This window comes from Nomascus leucogenys, chromosome 12, assembly GCF_006542625.1.
Source record: "Nomascus leucogenys isolate Asia chromosome 12, Asia_NLE_v1, whole genome shotgun sequence".
In the NCBI taxonomy this organism is placed as follows: domain Eukaryota; kingdom Metazoa; phylum Chordata; class Mammalia; order Primates; family Hylobatidae; genus Nomascus; species Nomascus leucogenys.
In genome coordinates, this window is record NC_044392.1 from 34,384,494 (window position 1) to 34,402,675 (window position 18,182).

Genomic DNA, 18,182 nt, shown 5'->3' on the forward strand with positions numbered 1-18,182 from the left:
CTTTGAGCCCAGGAGTTTGAGACCAGCCAGGGCAACACAGGAGGACCCCATCTCTACAAAAAAATACAGCTGGGCATGGTGGCATGTGCCTGTGTTCCTTGCTACTCGGGATGCTGAAGCTAGAGGATCGTTTGAGCACAGGAGGTTAAGGAAGGCTGCAGTGAGCCGAAATCCAGCCTGGGTAACAGAGGGAGCCCCTATCTCAATATATATATATATATATATAATTTTTTTTATAACATATGTCTAAAGAGGCAAAGAGAAAAGCTGGCAGTGGACAGTGAGCTATGGTGCTAGAGCTAACCTCGGGTGGGGGCCGTATCAGGCTACATGCAAGGTAACCACACAGACAGCAAGCTGGGGGAGAACTGAGATGTGCTCACAGAAGCAGGGCTGAGAAATCAGTTTCTGAGAGAGCAAAGCCCTGAATCCGAGGGGAGAGTGGCTAGCCCTGGAACTGCCAGGGTTCCTGCCTTTCCTGAGGTCTGGCAATGCCTTCTCCACAGCACAACTGCACTCCCTCCATCCTAAGACACTGTTGGTTATTGATGCATCAACTTATTTCAAGGGCAAAAACACTAAATATCCATTGTAAGATGTAGATCTGTTTTATGGGTTATAATGTGAAGATGTGCTTATAATCAAGGAAATACGGAATTTTACTTGTATTGAGGAAACACATTATATATATAAAGAGGGAAGCTTTCAATATTTTTCAAACGTTTTTTCAAATGTCACTAAACTCAGAGATAAGATATGAATATTTCTGATCGCTTTTCTTCTTAGAGTATAATTCGAGGTCATTCTTGGAATAAGATCCAAGGTTACTAGTTTAAAAGGTTCCTATAAACAGAGAAATACTCAAAACTGCAAAGTCTGGCTTGGCAGAGAAAAAATGGCAGATGACCTACTTAGGCTAAGAGGACAACTTGCGGGGTGATTTAAAGCCTTGTCATTTGGCCAACTGTTTAGCCACAGGCCTCAAACTGTCCATGAATAACTTGTGATGTGTTTTGGTTGCTTGGTGCTGGACATTTCAGTTGTTGATCAACAACTACTTTTGTGAACCCATGCCTGAGTCCTAACGCTGGATTCCCTGTTAACTTCAACCTGGGTCTTTGGAGAGATGTAAGTCCCTCCAAAAACAAAAGAGTAAGGGCAGATATTATTCACATCCTGCCATAGATAATTCAGCTTTGTATACAAACCTGGAAATGGGTTAGAATTTAACAACTTTTTCACAAAGGACTACAGGGTAACAGAATCTCATCAGTTGTTTATCCTCATTCCTTAGGATATGACAAACAAGTTTTGCTTGCTAAGTCTGTGAGCACGACACTATCTCAAAAACAGGATTTCTGTTAAAAACTGGACATTATTTTAAGAAATTAACTCTACAAACTGAAACATAAGCCATATATCTTTTTTTTTTTTTTTTTTTTTTGAGACGGAGTCTTGCTCTGTCGCCCAGGCTGGAGTGCAGTGGCACGATCTCGGCTCACTGCAAGCTCTGCCTCCCGGGTTCACGCCATTCTCCTGCCTCAGCCTCCCACATAGCTGGGACTACAGGCGCCCGCCACCACGCCCGGCTAATTTTTTTTGTATTTTTTTAGTAGAGACGGGGTTTCACCATGTTAGCCAGGATGGTCTCGATCTCCTGACCTTGTGATCCGCCCGCCTCGGCCTCCCAAAGTGCTGGGATTACAGGCTTGAGCCACCGCACCCGGCCAACATAAGCCATATATCTAAGGAATGGAATGGAAAAATATAAATTCTATGATAAAGGAGCAGGGAGAAAAGGACCCATTCTTTGTCTTCCCATTTTGATCCCTTTCCAGGGGAGCGAGCACATCTTGCGACAACGGCTTCTCCACATCATCTAATTCAAGAATGCCCGTCAGATGGCCAGCACGCGATAGACAACTTCCCCAGGTTCTTCACTAAGCTGAAGCCTTCTCTCTGTGGGGAATTCATTTTAAAATTCAAACTTTCTTTTTCATGAAATGAATGAATTGTAGTAAGACACTAAATGCTAAGTAGTATCTATAAGTCTGAAGAAGCTAAGTTGTGCAACCTCGAACAGGAGCAGGACCAGATGCCAAGTTCAGGGTTACCTTCCTTCGGAGGACCTCCCACCCGGCCCCCACCCAATAAATGTTCAGGACTTGGCAAGAAATGCTAGACGGGTAGTGCAGTTTAAACAATAAATTTGGAAAAAGTTGAGTTCGGTCCCAGTTCTGCAGTCAAATACACAGTGAGATGGAGCTTTGAAGAGCTCCTTTGCAGGATCAATCACGGGCCTGCATGTCTGATCACACAAAGTACTTGGGCCTGAAGGAGACTACTGCTACTCAGGGTCCCACGAAACCACACTGAGGGTCTGGGAGGGAGAAATGCAGTGGCCATAGCTCCCCATGGAGTGCAGGAGGAAGGGTGGAGTGGGGCAGGAACCAGGGTGCTTATGGTGGTTCTGGGGTTCCTGAGAGCACTTGGAAGAAGTAATTTGGAAGCTGAATTATGCAAAGAGTCTGAGAATGTGTATGTGAAGCATCCAGAATACCAACACAATAATTTCAAAGAAACTCCAACAATGTGAAAACACTTGGAAAATGGTTTAATGATGTTTTACAACAGAAATGAACTGTACAGTTACAGTAAGTTTAATATATATATAAAAAATTACAGCAGACAAATGCATCTACACAAAATCTACCATTTCATTCTGATTCACTGTCACCTACACAATCTTTCCCAAGCCTACAGCCCCTGCAGGCAGCCCTAGGAGGGGGAATCATCTAAAGGGCACTTTGAGAGAGACAGCACCGCTCATATTCCCCGCCACCTCCTCAGGCCTCAGGAGGCATCAGCTAATTCCCCAAAATGTAAAGTTGCCTGTGTTTCAGGTTTTCAAAACCAAGAAAACGTGTCTCCCAGGGGCACAGATAACAAGGTCCAGCACGCAAGTTATCAGCTGATTCTTAGAAAATATTCCTATCAGAGGGGAAATATTTGGCTAACAGGCACTCTGGGGCAGTAAGGCTACACAATAGCCACCCAGAGTGAAGAGTTATCTAAGAGAAATGTAGAAGGACTCCCAATAAACCACCTCAGAATTGTCACTGCCTCATTAAAGCTGCTGGACAATTTTGGAAAGAATCATTTACACCACATCTTAAGTTTCCACAAAGAAGAACTCAAACTCACATTTTAAAGTACATAAAACAAAAAGTTCTAGGAGGCCAAGGGGCCAATTCCCCTTGTGCCCCTCCTTTGACAACAGTGGACAAACACCCCTGAATTAATAATTAAGATAAAAAAGGAAGAAAAAAAGTGAGTTAAGATATTGAAAGAGAGAAAGAAAACATCTTTAGAAAAACACGATCACCGTCTCTTTAAAAGAAAACAAAATCCCATTTGGGAACAGTAATGAGGAATATGCAGTCTAAATTGACACCTGGTGGGAGATTATTATTGAATATTATGTACACTCAGAACTTTTTTCATTTTCTTTTTTATTATGAACACCTAGGCAGTGAAAACTGTTATGTTAATACATACATAGACACACCCAAAACATACAAAAATACTATTATTTCAAACTACTAAGAATAGGACAGTTCAATTATTTTCATGCTATGACTTTAAGAGCATTACACTGAAACAAGAAGTTAAACGACATTTTTTTTAATATCCCAGAAATATACCAAAATATACATCTAAGCTTTGGAATTACTGAGGTTAGACTAATGCAAGTGCTGGGTAATCGTACTTAATACACGAGTCTAAGGTTCTGCAGGAAAGAAATTATCTTTGGTATCTGCATCAGGCTAATATTATTAACATTTGGATTTTGCTTTGGGATAGAGCTTGTATGACCCAAGAACCAAGTACCCCCCTCCCCCAATCAACTGAGATTAAAAAGATCCATGTAAAAAGTTCCTTCATTTGCAATCCCCCCACCCCCCAAGTTAAAAAGTCACAGGCATCTACCTAGCACAAAAGGTTGTGAAGTACAATGCATAGTTGCACAGTGGTGCTGCAAAAAGGAAATGAAACTACAATAAAGAGAAATGAAAAGCTTGATAATCTTTCTGCATGTTTTCTCACAAACAGGACAGCCACTTCCAAGCAGTTCCAGCACAGGAAAAGAGAAAAAAGGCTCAGAAGGGCACTGTGGCGTGCATTCGCCCAGCCCCAGAGGTTAAAGCACCCAGCAGAGCAGCCAATCGTGCGCCAGTGTCTTCAACGTCCCCCACTCTGTGGAGTCCTCGGGCCAGTCCAGCAGCAGCTCCCATCCTCCCTAAGCCCTGTGCTAAGTCCCCATAGTGACCCTGGTTGCTGTAGGGTGGATGATGGTGGTGATGGGGTTTTTTGACTTTTGTTTTGGAAAATCTGAAATGCCAATTTGTTTCAGGGCATGCTCACAAGTTTGTGAGGGCCAAGGCTAGGGGCATGCACCTGTGCTGGACCCTGGAAGGTGGAAAACAGCTTGCCTGCCCTTTCTGATCCGGTCAGAGAGTCCCCCCACCCCACCTTCCCTGGCCTCACTCTTCTAAGTGCCAGGACACCACAGACTGGACTGATGCTGAAGACTTCCCTTTTCTTTGGTTCTTTTGTTTGTTTTGAGTTTATACAATCATTAAGAAATCTTTGGTTTTGGCTGGAAATTTAAAAAACAAAACAAAACAAAACAAAACAAAACAAAGAAACCACCCTCCCCTGGCTTATAGCAGCAGTATCATGACCTGGCTAAGCTTTTTGTCAGCATTAGGGGTGGGAATTGAAGGTTGGGAACTACATTCAAAGAAAAGGTGAAAGGGCTGGGGATGCAGCTTCTAGAGAGCCCATTGGATATAAGATTGTCAAATAATAATAATATTAATAATAATAATAAACTTAAATATTTGGATATTTTTGGTCATGTCAAAGGAAAAAAAGTGAAATGTGTATGCAGCAGTCAGCTTAAAGGAGCCTTTGGTGTCTTCCCTTCTACCCAAAGTCCTGAAAAGAAACAGAACCCTGAGGCCTCAGAGGAGAAGGGGTCAGCCTCCATCCCACCAAGGAAGAGGCAAGTACGGAAGTCATGTGTGGCCAGCTGTCAGAAACACAGGGTGGATTAGGGGTGTGGATAGCTGGCCAGCCCCTAAAGGCAGGGTGGCAGGGAAAGTAGATGTTAAGAGACCTGTGAAGACCCCTTGCAACAAAAAAGAATAGAAGATTGCAATTTGCCCTCAGTTTGCAGTAGCTTTTAAGCAGCGACATTCAGAGGCTTTAGGGGGTCCCACCCTAGGCTACAGGTCCCATGATGCTATATGCCAGAGTTTAACATGACTGAGGAGGGAGGGCAGACTTGGCAACTCTGTAGGGTTTTGAGAAAGTTAAAGCAAGTCACTCGGTCACGAGTTAGAAATGAGGTATACAACAGCTCCTGGTGTAGAACAGCCCACACTTACTCACCTAGCCTTCACTACTACCACAGATGAGGGGATGGAAGTACAGACTAATGCGGGAGGAGAGCGTTTCCTGCGGAGTGAGACCTCCTGTGGACTGAGCAATGCACACGTGCCCATGCACGCAGAGGTAAGAAGCTGGAAGTCTTTCTTTCCCCGACCTGACCTTAGGGAAGATACATTTATGTTGTCAAAAGCCAATGTTATAATATGATTGCAAAATCTTAGGCTCCCTGCACCAACCTGTTCCACGTTCTCCAACTGTTTGCAGTTTTAAAACTATTCAGGCTGGCACTAGTCCACTCTACTCTTACAAAGTGTGTGCCTTCTGCAGACTCACGCAGGAATGGAACCAAGGACATGGCATCCCCGACTGCCTACAACTATAGCCTTTTGTAGCAGACACTGTCATTTTAGCTTCTGAAAGTGCATTTCATTTCTTCCTATACTTTTAGACCATGAGACTCATTAAGGCTGGGTGGGAGCACAAAGTCTTTTCTCTACTTGGCTCTGTCCTTTTTCATTTGAAAGAGATCCCAATCTTAAGAAACTCAAGTGTTTGGATGTCTCATTTTATACACAGAGCTGTATCCAGCTGTCTGCCTGCAGACTTTGGGATATAATGTTTGAGAACTCAATGCCACTGCCAATTTATGAAAGAGGCCTTAAGCTGCTCTTGTGAGGCTGTGGCTAACTTATACAATGATGAACAAGTACACAAAGAAAACATGGGAAAACTTTGCAGCAGTCCTCAATGTTTTTTTACAGTAAATTAGTTTTGGGGTCTTAACTTTTTGACAGTGTCCTGGGTTTAAACCAGAAGGTGGCCCTGGGTGGTGGAGCCCTGTGCAGGGCAGGCAGATACAGGGACACAGAAACAATCATAAATCACATCTTCCTTACCAGGTCCAAGGGACCTTTGTTTCTGTGCTCAAAGTGGTGTTCCATTACACACACCTTGTTTTCCCAGAACTTCTGTTTCAAGTGCTCTAATCTTCAACATCCCTATTACCTACTTATAAACCTATCTAGCACTTTGAAAAGTCATACAATATTAATACCACCTTTACATAATATCAGAACAATAAGATTATTAGTAAAGCTTTCATGAAGTTCTGCAACCTGATCATTTTTGATGCAATATTCAGAGAGCAATATATTTCTTTACCCTCTCTCCCTTTCTGTGTCCTATCAATAGCACACCGAAACAATGAACTACTTGACTCCCTAGAGCCCATATATAAAAACATTTGGAACAAAACATTTATAGGAGAGTAAGGGAAGATCTTTTGGTTTTCCACGTAATCCTGTTCTTGAAAATTCTTATCTTTTACAGGAGACAGATGGAGATACCACATCTAAATACTGTCTGAACTCAAATAGGCTGTGTTGGTTCTATTTAAAAGTATTAGATGAAGGGAAATAACGAAAAAAATTCTACCCCTATCTTTTGCCCTCCCCAAATTTCTCAGCAATTCCAAGAACATCACTGCTACACTGAGCAACTATCCATCTTTAAAGAGCCAGCAGAGCAAAACAAAATAAATCTCTTTTCCAAAGCCAGGATAACCAAGAAGACTTCCTTCAAAAAGCAGGGGACTGGGAAAAGGGGAAAAGGGAAGGAAAGAGATAAAGTAAAGCTTTTCCAAATTTTGGCTTTTTGCTCCTATTCCCTCTGCCTGTTTTGAAAACTTAAGGATAAGCAATGACATTAGCAGTGTCTTTGGTATCTAAACCAAATCCCACTTAAGTTCTGTGAGATCATTTATTTAAAAAAATAGCCTTTCTGGAGATACAGTCTATATCCGAACTCAAGGAGCCAAGAAAGTTTGTCCCAGAGTATGGGCAGAAAGGGCTTGTAATTTTTCCTAAGCCAGCATCATTTCTCATTCATGTTCCCACCAAGAATAATTCTCTCCTCGATCCCACCAACCAATCCTTAAGGGTCACACTTTATATCACAGGGGTGAGGTGGGCAGGTTAGCTTGCAACTTCTTGGTTTGCTTTTTATCCTGTTTGTGTTTTTGGTCTAGAAAGAACTAGCCTTGGTATGAGAAAAGTAAGTAAGGTTTTAAAATGTTGTGTTATTAGCACAACATTCAGTAACTTGACAGAGGGCAACACAAAGAACCTGTTTCACTTTAAATTTCCTAGATTTAAGATACATCAATCACTCATCTCTTGGCTCCAAATTAATTGGTGCATGTCTATTTCTGCCTCTATTTCTCAACTGCACATCCAGGCATTCACACATTCATCCTTTGCCTATGCTTTTGCTATGTACAGAGGTAATGAATCATTAGGAGAGGTTGGCAGGGTCTGGGGGGCATGGGCAACCATAGGAAGGGATGTAAATGTACCCTCAGGGTCCCTGAACCTACTGGACACCCCATATGTTACCTGCATGCCACCACACACTGCTGCAGATCAGACCACAGAGAGGCCAAAGCCAATCACAGGGAAAATCAAGTTTCCTTTGGCAAGACAGACAGAAGAAAAAACAAACACACACACGAGCAACATTTTCCTTCTAACATAATCAACATCTCCTCTTCCCCCACCCAACCCTCCCTAACCCTATAAATTGTAACCTATAAACAGGATCCCAAATACATACAGCATCAATCTTGTTTATCGATCATAATAAACATTAGTTCAACTAAATGCTACAGCTAGAATTATTTCCACTATTTATAAAATTTTTTCTTTTATTTATTTGGTTTTTAGTTTAAAACCAGTTTTGCAACAACGCTAAGCTATTCTGAGGTATTTTATGAAGGTGCCAGAAGCTAGCTGTTACCCAAATTAAGGTACCACCATTCAACGAGAAAAAGAAGGGAAGGAAAGGAGATCCAGATGACATAATCAACATAAAATTCACTCACATTTACTGCTTTTAGCTAAAGCCAAGAGTAGAAGGGCCAAAACAAGGAACTACTTAATGAATAAGGTCAGAAGAAGAAAACTACAAAAAAAATTTTTTTTTAAAAGCTGCAGTTCACAAACCATATAGAAAACTGGGTAGAAACTGGACGCTCTGAGAAAAAGTATATTCCCTGCCCTCCCAGTGGAATCCTTTCAAATACCTTACTGGAAATCTCAGGGGTGTCCTATTTATATTTAATCTCTTTGGATTAAGAAATGGATGATTGGCCTTTATGATGAAAACAATTTATTTATCCTATTCCTGTCCAAGTTTACATTTGTATTGTGTACACCATCCATGCAAACCTATATAATAGCTGATCTCAGTTATTCTTCTTACAGAAATAGCAAAGAAGATTTTTCCCTTCTCAAAAGCCAAGTTTGTAAACGCTGAGAAAGATTTACCATTTTATAAAGTGTCATCCTCAAAATGTTGTAAAACTGAAAATGACATCAAATAGCCAGGACTATGAACAGCATCACACATTAAATGCTTTCCACACACGCATAAAAGCAAACTCATATCAGTTATGAGCAAATTAACCCATCAATTCTTGTCCATTTTGGAAAATTTTAAATTTTGGGTCTTTAGTATTTTTCTCCCATTAGTATCAGTCATCTTTTAATGTTTTCAACTCTAATAAACAAACTTTAAGTTCATCAAGTTTAGATGCTGATTTAATGAGAAAGTATTTGGCCAAGTTCTCCAAATGAATTGTTGGGGCCCTTCCTCATACTGCAGACTGGTCTTCGGAAGGCCCCCCAAGAGCCAGGCCAGAGCCACCTGTCAGCGTGAATTCCCTGCCTCCTCCTTGCTACCACACCCTACACTCAGTGATAGGGTGAGTCAGTGATACTACTGACTTCTCCCTGGCAGGGCTTCTCCTTTCTTGGGAAGAAACAACAGCAAGAGGCTTTTCAAAACTCTGTCTTCCTATCTCAATGACCTTATCTTTTTTCTTGGTCAAGAACGTTTCGTGAGGATGACCTGGTTTGGGAACAGCTTTAGACTAAGAACAGAGAGTTCTATAAGCCAAGCGTTTATTCTACACTAACTACAATGTATAATATCAGGATTTATCACTTTAAAAATTGACAGGAGGATGGGCGCAGTGGCTCACGCCTGTAATCCCAGCACTTTGGGAGGCTGAGGCGGGCGGATCTCCTGAGGTCAGGAGTTCAAAAAGCCTGGCCAACATGGAGAAACCCTGTCCCTACTAAAAATACAAAAATTAGCCAGGTGCAGTGGTGGGCGCCTGTAATCCCAGCTACTTGGGAGGCTGAGGCAGGAGAATTGCTTGAACCCGGGAGGCAGAGGTTGCAGTGAGCCGAGATCGTGCCACTGCACTCCAGCCTAGGCAACAGAGCAAGACCAGAAAAAAAAAAAAAAAAAAAAAGACATGAATTCCCTATATTTGCCAATGTATCTGACTTTTCCAGCAAGTTAAAAAGAAAATTTTTTAATGTTAAAGATTAGGCTGAATTTAAATATTGTGTCAAGCAAATATCTGTGCTTCTGGATAATACAGACAAGGTTTCCCTTATCTTTCCAAATAAATGAGGGATAATGGAAGAAAATAATATTAAAAAGGTATAGTTGTGCTTTTTTCCCCCAACAATGAATGAGAGATGTACAACAAATTGGCAAGATGATCTCACTAAAAATCTTTAATCTTCCCTTTTTTAAACAAAAAGATTTATTTCTTACAGTGCTAGCATTAAGTATAAATAGGTATGATTCTACACAAAATGAAAGTTGGATTCCTTTGGTTCCATTTCTTGGGTAACAAGTTGAATAAATTGGGATAGTATTCATCTTTCTGATAACAAATAAAAGGACATGTGAATTATATCAGTTAATGGATATACACAATTCTTAATTCTAAAATGCTGCCTATAGAACTTCAGAAACACTTAAACTAATACAACACTCAGCTTATTTTTTCTTAGAACAACATAGTAATATTGTTCCTGTGAGAAGCCCTTTTTTAGGTCTTTCTGCTCTGTTATTCAGATGTATACAGGGTATAAATAAAGTTTATGACCAAATTGCACCACTTGTGATAAGCAGGATTCACACAATTACATTCACCACTCCTTAGGGAGGACCCATTACCATGGGCATATATAGTATTCACTATAAATGCATTTAGAGTAGTCTTTGGCTTAGTATGTGCTAACCAAATTCAGAAATATAAAATAAAATTTGCATAAACATTAAGGGGAAAAAAGAATAATGCAATGAATTGTGATGACCTATCTGGCCTTTCTTCTTTGAAATGCAGAAACTCCACCAAACACCTCTTTTTGGTCAAATGGTCCCTGGCCCCCTTTAGTTTCTAGGCTCTCCCATATCAGGTGGCTAAAAGTTAAGTTTGAGTACCTTAGCTTAGAAGATAGTTCATTCAATTCAAAATGCATTTCTTGAGATGATAAAAAAATATATGTGTAAAGTAAAAAATGACTAAGGTGTTCATGAAGCAATGTGATAAGTAGAATATCTAAGGATGATGGATAGGGAGTTGATTTTAAACTAAACAACCACCAAAAAGCTATATTAGTGTTTTGTGTGTACATGTGTAAATGTACCTTTCATTTCACAACTTATTTTTAAATAAGTAAAAAAAGAGAAAAAATTTTATTTTTATCTAAAGATTTATCTTTTCCTAAAGATTATTTCTTCTTTTAAACAGATTTTCTATGCTGGTCTACCCTCATCAAGTGCTTCACATAAAATCCCCTTATCCCAAATTGAGTAGAAAATATAGACAGGGCAGGGAATAAAAGACCATTGTATTGACATTTAAAGCTTAGTATCTTTCCTAATATTAAAGTCTGTTGGTGAGTTTTGTTTGGGAAAGGGATCATTTTCTAAACCGTATGTGGGGGAAAAAAAAACACCCAAACAGCCTTTCCTTGCCCTTTGTCTTACCTCACTGAGCTTGAGTCCCTGGGGACTCCACACTTCCTTTGGTAGCAATTTTGAGAAATTAATGCTATAACTTCTAATCCAGTATAGTGGGTATCAGCATTTCCCTCCCTGAATCCTTCCTTCTAAGTTTCACCACTCCCAAGGGAGGGACTCATTATTATGGGCAGCTACAGCATTACTGATAGCCCTAAAATCATTTGCACAGACTAAAGGTAGAGATGTCAAGTCAGGATAGAAGATTAAATTTAACTACAACAGAGAAAAAGTGAATGGAGAGGAGAGAAATTAGTAATTGACATTGTCATTCTATTTACACACCAACCTAATAAACTAGTTAAACATCAAGTTAATGTCTGCCCAGAGGATATTACAATTTACCAACATAAAAGATTAAAAACAAGCAGCAACTTTTATATAAAATTAATAAAGACAAATGAAAAAGAAATTGTCAGTAGCATCTATCTCCTCGATGTGTCTGAACTGCACGTTATCAACTAGTCCATTAGTACAGCAGCTTGCTAAAAATTGACTTTGGTTCAAGCTTAGTTAAAAAACAAAACAAAACATAAAAAAACACACCACACAAAAAGGGTGAATGGACATTTGTTAGTTTCCCTGCTTGCAGTTCACTGATTTTGGAAGGATTTCAGGGAAGGTGAAGGGTAAGAGGAGGAAATTTAGGGGTGGTAATTAAATATCTATGAAATAAAACAAGATAGAAATTAACTAAAAGAAAAATTTAAAAGGGGACTAAAATGTTTCCGACCTTTTAACAGACTGTCTCCCACTTGAATCACACACAAATATACACATTGTGTCTGTATTTACTGCCTCTCCGGACAATGGTAAAGAGAGACAAGTACACAGAATCCAAGCTCCCTTGTGGACACAAACAAAAGCAATCAGAATACAAATCACCTGTAAGTTCTCTCTATATCCCCAGCTCGAAAGGGAGAAAAAGTGCAGTCTTGGGACCACCAGAGATTTAAGCAAGCACCCACAGCCACCAAATGGGAACCTTTAACTCCAATAAGAAGGGGAACTTAGATGAGCTGCACTGCAGTGATCCAGTCTTTTGGAAAACTTTTTGGTACAAATGGCATAATAACGGTACACTGACAAAAAGGGGAATTTAATCTCCAAGTTACCCTTATTCCTCTTCATCCACTTTCACAAGCTCTTCCTTTTCAATGGGCTCATTTATATAGTCTAGAAACACTCTGAAAATAATTACAGAGCTAATTACTTTCTACATTGAATAAAGAGATGTGTATTGCCATTTAGACCTACCTAGCAGGAGCATCACGAACAAACCAAGGAGACACTTAAGGTGTGTGCAAAGTTCCTGCTCAAAGTCCTTCTTCAAAGGTTCTACAGATCCCAGCCTGGCTAATAGGTGCCTCCTTTAGTCAGAAAACCAAGAAGAATCTCAGGGTTAGAGGAATTTATAAACCATCCAGTGGAAAGGAAGTTTGTGGCTCTCTAGAGGAAAAGGTGGTAACCTTATACTCTTCTCATCACACCTCTTTTGTATATATTATCAATGGAAAATAGTCTAGTAGAATTCCTTTAGAAAATAAAAGAAGGGAAAAGTTTCCCAATTTCAATAAGTCAGTTTTTTTCTTTGCCAAGTTAGTTTAAGTTTGGAAGAAAAACTTCCACAAAATGGAACAAACAAACACACCAACAGTAGGAGCATTTTTCAGGAGATAAGAAATCAGGAGAACCACCAAGTCAGGTGTCTGCAGTAGTCTTTGCTCTTGGGAACCAAATCCTGCCCTGCAACATGTACAGCTGTTCCCATTGAAAGTAGCAGAAAGCAGCACTGTTGCACCACGGGATCTGGGCCTCAGGGTCATTCAATGATTTGGGGGTGAGTGAGAGCTACAGTTCAGCAGGAATTCCTTCCTACACAAAAGTGCTCCAAAGGCACCACCTGATGTGGGGAGGGGAAGGGGCGTGTGTGGAATGGGAGTGTTTGCACACACTGCCTTCAGCTTCTGCACCAAGCCTCTTGCATAAGTGGCAAAAGAAAATAATTTTCTAGCACCTCTGTAAGAGTCATCAAGGATAAGGAAACCAGCACAACATTCCCCGCAGTTAAGAACAGAAGTCTCCCCTTACCCCAAAACCCTCCCTCCCCACAGTGTGGGAGCTCACTGAAATAGGATCCAGGAGCAAGAGATAATAAACATGTCCAAACTATATATATATATATGCATATATATATATATATAAACAATAACAACAACAACAATAATACAGTAATACAGGCCTGCCTAAATTGTACCAGTTAAGAAAGGAACCCCCAACACAATTGATACGATTATAAACACCTTGTTACGACTTAATGGCCTGTACAACAGACCCGTAAAAATGATTTTTTTTTTTTTAAGAAAAAAAGAAATTTAGACAAACAAGAAATCCCCTTCCTATATTGGAATTGGTAACCCACCTTAACTTGTCATCATGGCTGCTGGAAATGATAAGTAGTCCGTTCACTTATTTTTGTTTGTTTTTGATTTTTTTTGTTTGTTTTTTTTTTTTTTTTAATTTTTGGTTAGAAAGTTCTCCAATCCATGAAGCAATCCTGAAAAGACAGTGTTTTATTACAAAATTAGGCAAATGTCCCGTCTCCATCCTTTCTTTCTTTTTCTGGTGTGTGTGTGTGTGTGTGTGTGTTTTTCTCCCTTCTCTCCTTTGCCCTCACAACATGGCGAGAGGAAGCCAATCACATTTTTCAGTTTATTAACCTGGCTGGCAGTCCAATCACACTGCAGAGTGAAAAAGGCTTCTGGCAGCCCAGCTCCGCCCAGCTCATTGTGCCTTGGAGGCGGTGGTGGTGGTGGATGCAGCCCCGCTGGCAGAGGCCACTGTGAAGAGAGAGTTCTGGATGGACTCAGCAGAGGTGGAGGTGGCGTGAAGGCTGGCTACAGGTGCAGAGTTCCCTGCAGAGGCTGCGGCGGCAGAGACCAAGCTAACAGGGTTGCTGGTGAGCAGAGAGAGGTTCTGAGGGTTCAGGAACAGAGGGGCAGTCACGATGTTGGGCGCTCCTCCCGCATTGGCAAATACCAGGTTCCCAGTTGCATCAAGTGATGTTATTGGAAGAGAGCCACCAGAAGCAAGAGCTACAGACAAAAACCCCCCAAAACAGGCAGGAATGAGAACATTAACATCATCCTGGAGAAGCCAAATAACACATCAAAAGTCTATCATTTTCCTACAACTCACCAGGAAAAAGTATAACCCTTCACTGAATTTTTTTCCTCAAACACAGTGTTATATTGATATCAATTGTAGTTTATTTATAATTTTGAAGAGCCTAAAAGACTGAAATGTCTAATTTAATGAGCACGAGCAGGGGTAGAAGACCGTTAATAACTGTCTAATGAATTAGAGTCATGTTCCTGTCTTGAAATCACCAGTTTATTTCATTTACTTAGACATATTTGATAAATCCAATAATTTTGTCTTTAATGAAGACTGTTGATTTTAAACTACCTCTGTTCAAAGGACAGACTAGCTAAAGTGATTAAAAGTATTAACAATAGGAGGTGAGTGGTGGGCATTAGAGCCTGAGGCCTGCTTCCTGTTAGATCAGTGGTGGCATTAGATTCTCATAGAGCACGATCTGAGGTGGAAACAGTGTCATCCAGAAACCACCCCACTGCACTGTGGCTGTGGAAAAACTGTCTTCCAGAAAACCAGTCCCTGGTGCCACTGCTTTATATTATGATACACAAGATGAAAACCATCTTGCAAAACAGCTTTAGTTCTAAAATAAATTATGTATCACCAAATAAAGTAAAAGGTATAATTAATTTCTCACTTCCTGAGGCTAAACATTTGATGTCTATGACTTATGCAAAGGAGAATGATGAATCTATTGTAGCAGGAAATCAGACATAATGATGCAGGTGGGTGATCTAAGGCTAGGATGTGCTTTAATGGGTGAGAAATTTTCTATGATGCTGTTGCTTCCCCAAAGAAGGCATCATCAACATTTTATTTAAAATAATTGGGACTCTCATTTAGTATCTCAACCTGTTGTCTGGCAACATTCCTAAATCTCCCTAGCCATATAACCTCACTCCTACATGTAGATTTGAGGGATTTTCTAATGGCATTACACATTTGGTTGATTTCTTACATAAAATATAGCTGAAGGGAATGCCTCTGACTTTGGCCTTGCTCATACAAATAGTACAGAACAGTGAGACTTAGTGCAGCTTGAAGTTTTTCTGAGATTCCAAACTTAGTATCTTTTCAGAGTGTCAATCATGCCCTAGGGAAGACATTTTGCCTTTGTAGTATCACCACAGCACAGAAACATTCAATAAAGCAGAAGAAAAAGTGATTTATCACAAATTCTATTGCAAAAAAAAATTATTATATAACAAAAGCTTTAGAGCTAACCAATTCAGGCATGATTTAGTCAATCAGAAAGTCAATATAATGTAAGGTAATCTAGGCCATGGTTTGGTTTTGTCTGTAATTAACATTCTCTAGTACACTGTTAGAGACATTACCTGTGAAATATTAATCTTAATTTAGGTTGGCTAACAGCTATTTTTGGCCCTGAGAATTCTCATTTATGCACAAAACACTTTTTTTTTTTTTTTTTTTTTTTTTTTTTTTTTTTTTTTTTTTTTTTTAGAAACAGGGTCTCACTGTGTTGCCTACGCTGGGGTGCAATGGCTATTCACAGGCATGATCATAGCACATTGCAGTCTTGAACTCATGGCCTCAAGTGATCCTCCTGCCTCAGCCTTTTATCAAAACTATTTTAAGAAAAAAATTCTAATTAATTAGTGATGTCTCTCAAATTGTCTCCCTCAATCACATAACAGTAAACATTTTTAGACAGAAAGCTTAGGTACTAAATAAGTGGAACCCTTCATTATATGGAATGAATATTGCCCTGGGTAACATGCTAAAAGGCAAAAGGAACCCACCTGAGCTTGGAAAAGAGACATTATAATCCAAGAGAATATATGTTCTACACTAATGGCGATACAAAAAGAGCAGAACCTAATGAGAATTAAAAGCACTCCTCAGGTCCACCTGATGTGTTCCAATGTTTGTTCATTATAGGACTTTCCCATGCACAGCTTTCTCAGGAGTGGGGCTGGGGACTGGAGAGTCTTACTTGGTCAAGTTTGCCTTGAGATGGGTTTTAGATTAATACTTGGGATAAACTCACCAGGGGAAAAAAATCTGGCTTCAAGTCTATTCACATAAGATCAATATTAGCATAAAAGTTCTGGTTTCTTACCATATACCAAACTAAGTATATTTCCTGCTTTTACTCACATACTAACACCTATACTTTTCTTACACAGCTTTTTTACGAAGACATTTTCTTAGTTCTCAAGAACAAGTTAGTCAGCATTTGACTATCTTTCCTATCACTTTTACCTCTAGCAAAGCAGACTTCCTCTCTCTCTCTCTCTCTCAAGCACACACAGACACACACAGACACACACACACACACACACACACACACACACACACACACACACACGCATGCCACCAAAGTAAGAAAAAGGCTTCTACTGACCTTGAATAGTTGCCAGTGTACTGTTGCTCATTAGAGCTGGGCTGAGAGCACCGCTCAGGGTCCCTGGATTCAGACTGAGTAAGGCACCTCTGCAAGTCCAAAAGAGGAGTCACTTTATTACCATGCAGACGCAGGTCTCATTTTGACAACACACCAAAAGGAACTTACAAAACAAAAATCCAGCTGGGGAAATAGGTGGAAATATTTATTTTTCTTTATTCTTCTATGGTTTGTGCTTCTCAGTTACTGCTTTCCTGGATGCTTACTCATACAAACGAGGTTATGATCAGCACAAAATGTAAAACTTTTACAGTCATTTTGACCTTTCTTTGAAAGACTTTTTTCTTTTTTTCCAAAATGAAAGAAACATTCTAGAGAAAAAGATATATTTACAAGATAATTCTTATAATGTGTGACAATAACAGTATAAAATTGAGACTCCTATTACATCTCTCATCTATGCTTGAGAATTAGGAAGTAGGCAGTTGAGAGAGTTTAATGGGGAAAATAAGAGTCAAGAATTCTAGGCTTTCTTCCTGGCCCCGTCACTAAGGTAATTAGTGACCTGGTATTTTGGGTCTGCATCTGGAAACAAAGGTATGACTACTGCCCTTCCCAGGGTGTTAAGAAACTTAAACTCAAATATAATCAAAGTCCTTGTATGATCACAAAACAGTCCACTTCAAAGAGATTACTGCTTTAAAGACATTTTTTTTCCCCATCTAAGTCAGTGATGTAAAGTCTCCCCTATGAGTAATTCCAGGGATGACCTCCACCTCAGATGTGAATGAGATGAGAAAGCGCCTTACCCAGCCGCAAACTGTGAGGGTGCCATCAGGCTTGGGTTTAGTCCTGCAGCAGCTGCCATGGCAGCAAGACTGGCATTTGCTGGCAACTGTGCAGCTCCTTGAAGGGCAGCAGCTGCTGCTGTTTGCAAACCTGACGCTGTCACCATCACCTGGCTGGTCCCAAGAGGGGAGGACAAAGGAGTGGAGGTGGTCTGTGTTGTGCTGGTCTCACTGGCACTGGATGCCTCGGAGGTGGAGGCTGAGGCAGAAGGGGACGGACTCAGAGAGGGGGACGTGACTGCTGAGGAAGCTGGAGGCGCTGTGGAAATCACGGTTGCTGTGTTGTTGGAGGTGGTGTCTGAAGTGCCTGAAGAGAAACAGATTAGAAGATGACCTTTTGTAAATGGTTTTGGAAGAATGGTGGCTTTACTCAGCCAAACTCTATAATCAATGGAATAATTAACCTACCACGTAGTAAAGTTGTCCTTTAATAACCTAGTTTAGTGCTTTTATGGAAATTAACTACA

General features: G+C 40.2%; 1 protein-coding gene across 5 annotated transcripts in view; it reads right to left on the reverse strand.

Moving 5' to 3' along the window:
• Positions 1-2,593: 2,593 nt before the first annotated feature.
• Positions 2,594-18,182, reverse strand: part of POU2F1 (POU class 2 homeobox 1) — a 208,570-nt gene continuing 192,981 nt past the window's right edge. For 3 of the 5 annotated variants that reach the window (XM_030824030.1, XM_030824031.1, XM_003258813.3), the window contains 3 exons: positions 17,677-18,022; positions 16,868-16,956; positions 2,594-14,435 (listed from right to left, as the gene is read on the reverse strand). In XM_030824030.1, the coding sequence (XP_030679890.1) occupies positions 14,125-14,435; positions 16,868-16,956; positions 17,677-18,022 (746 nt within the window). In that variant the 3' untranslated portion in view covers positions 2,594-14,124. The remainder of the gene's footprint in view (positions 14,436-16,867; positions 16,957-17,676; positions 18,023-18,182) is intronic. The other 2 variants (XR_004032613.1, XM_030824032.1) reach the window with 2 other exon arrangements.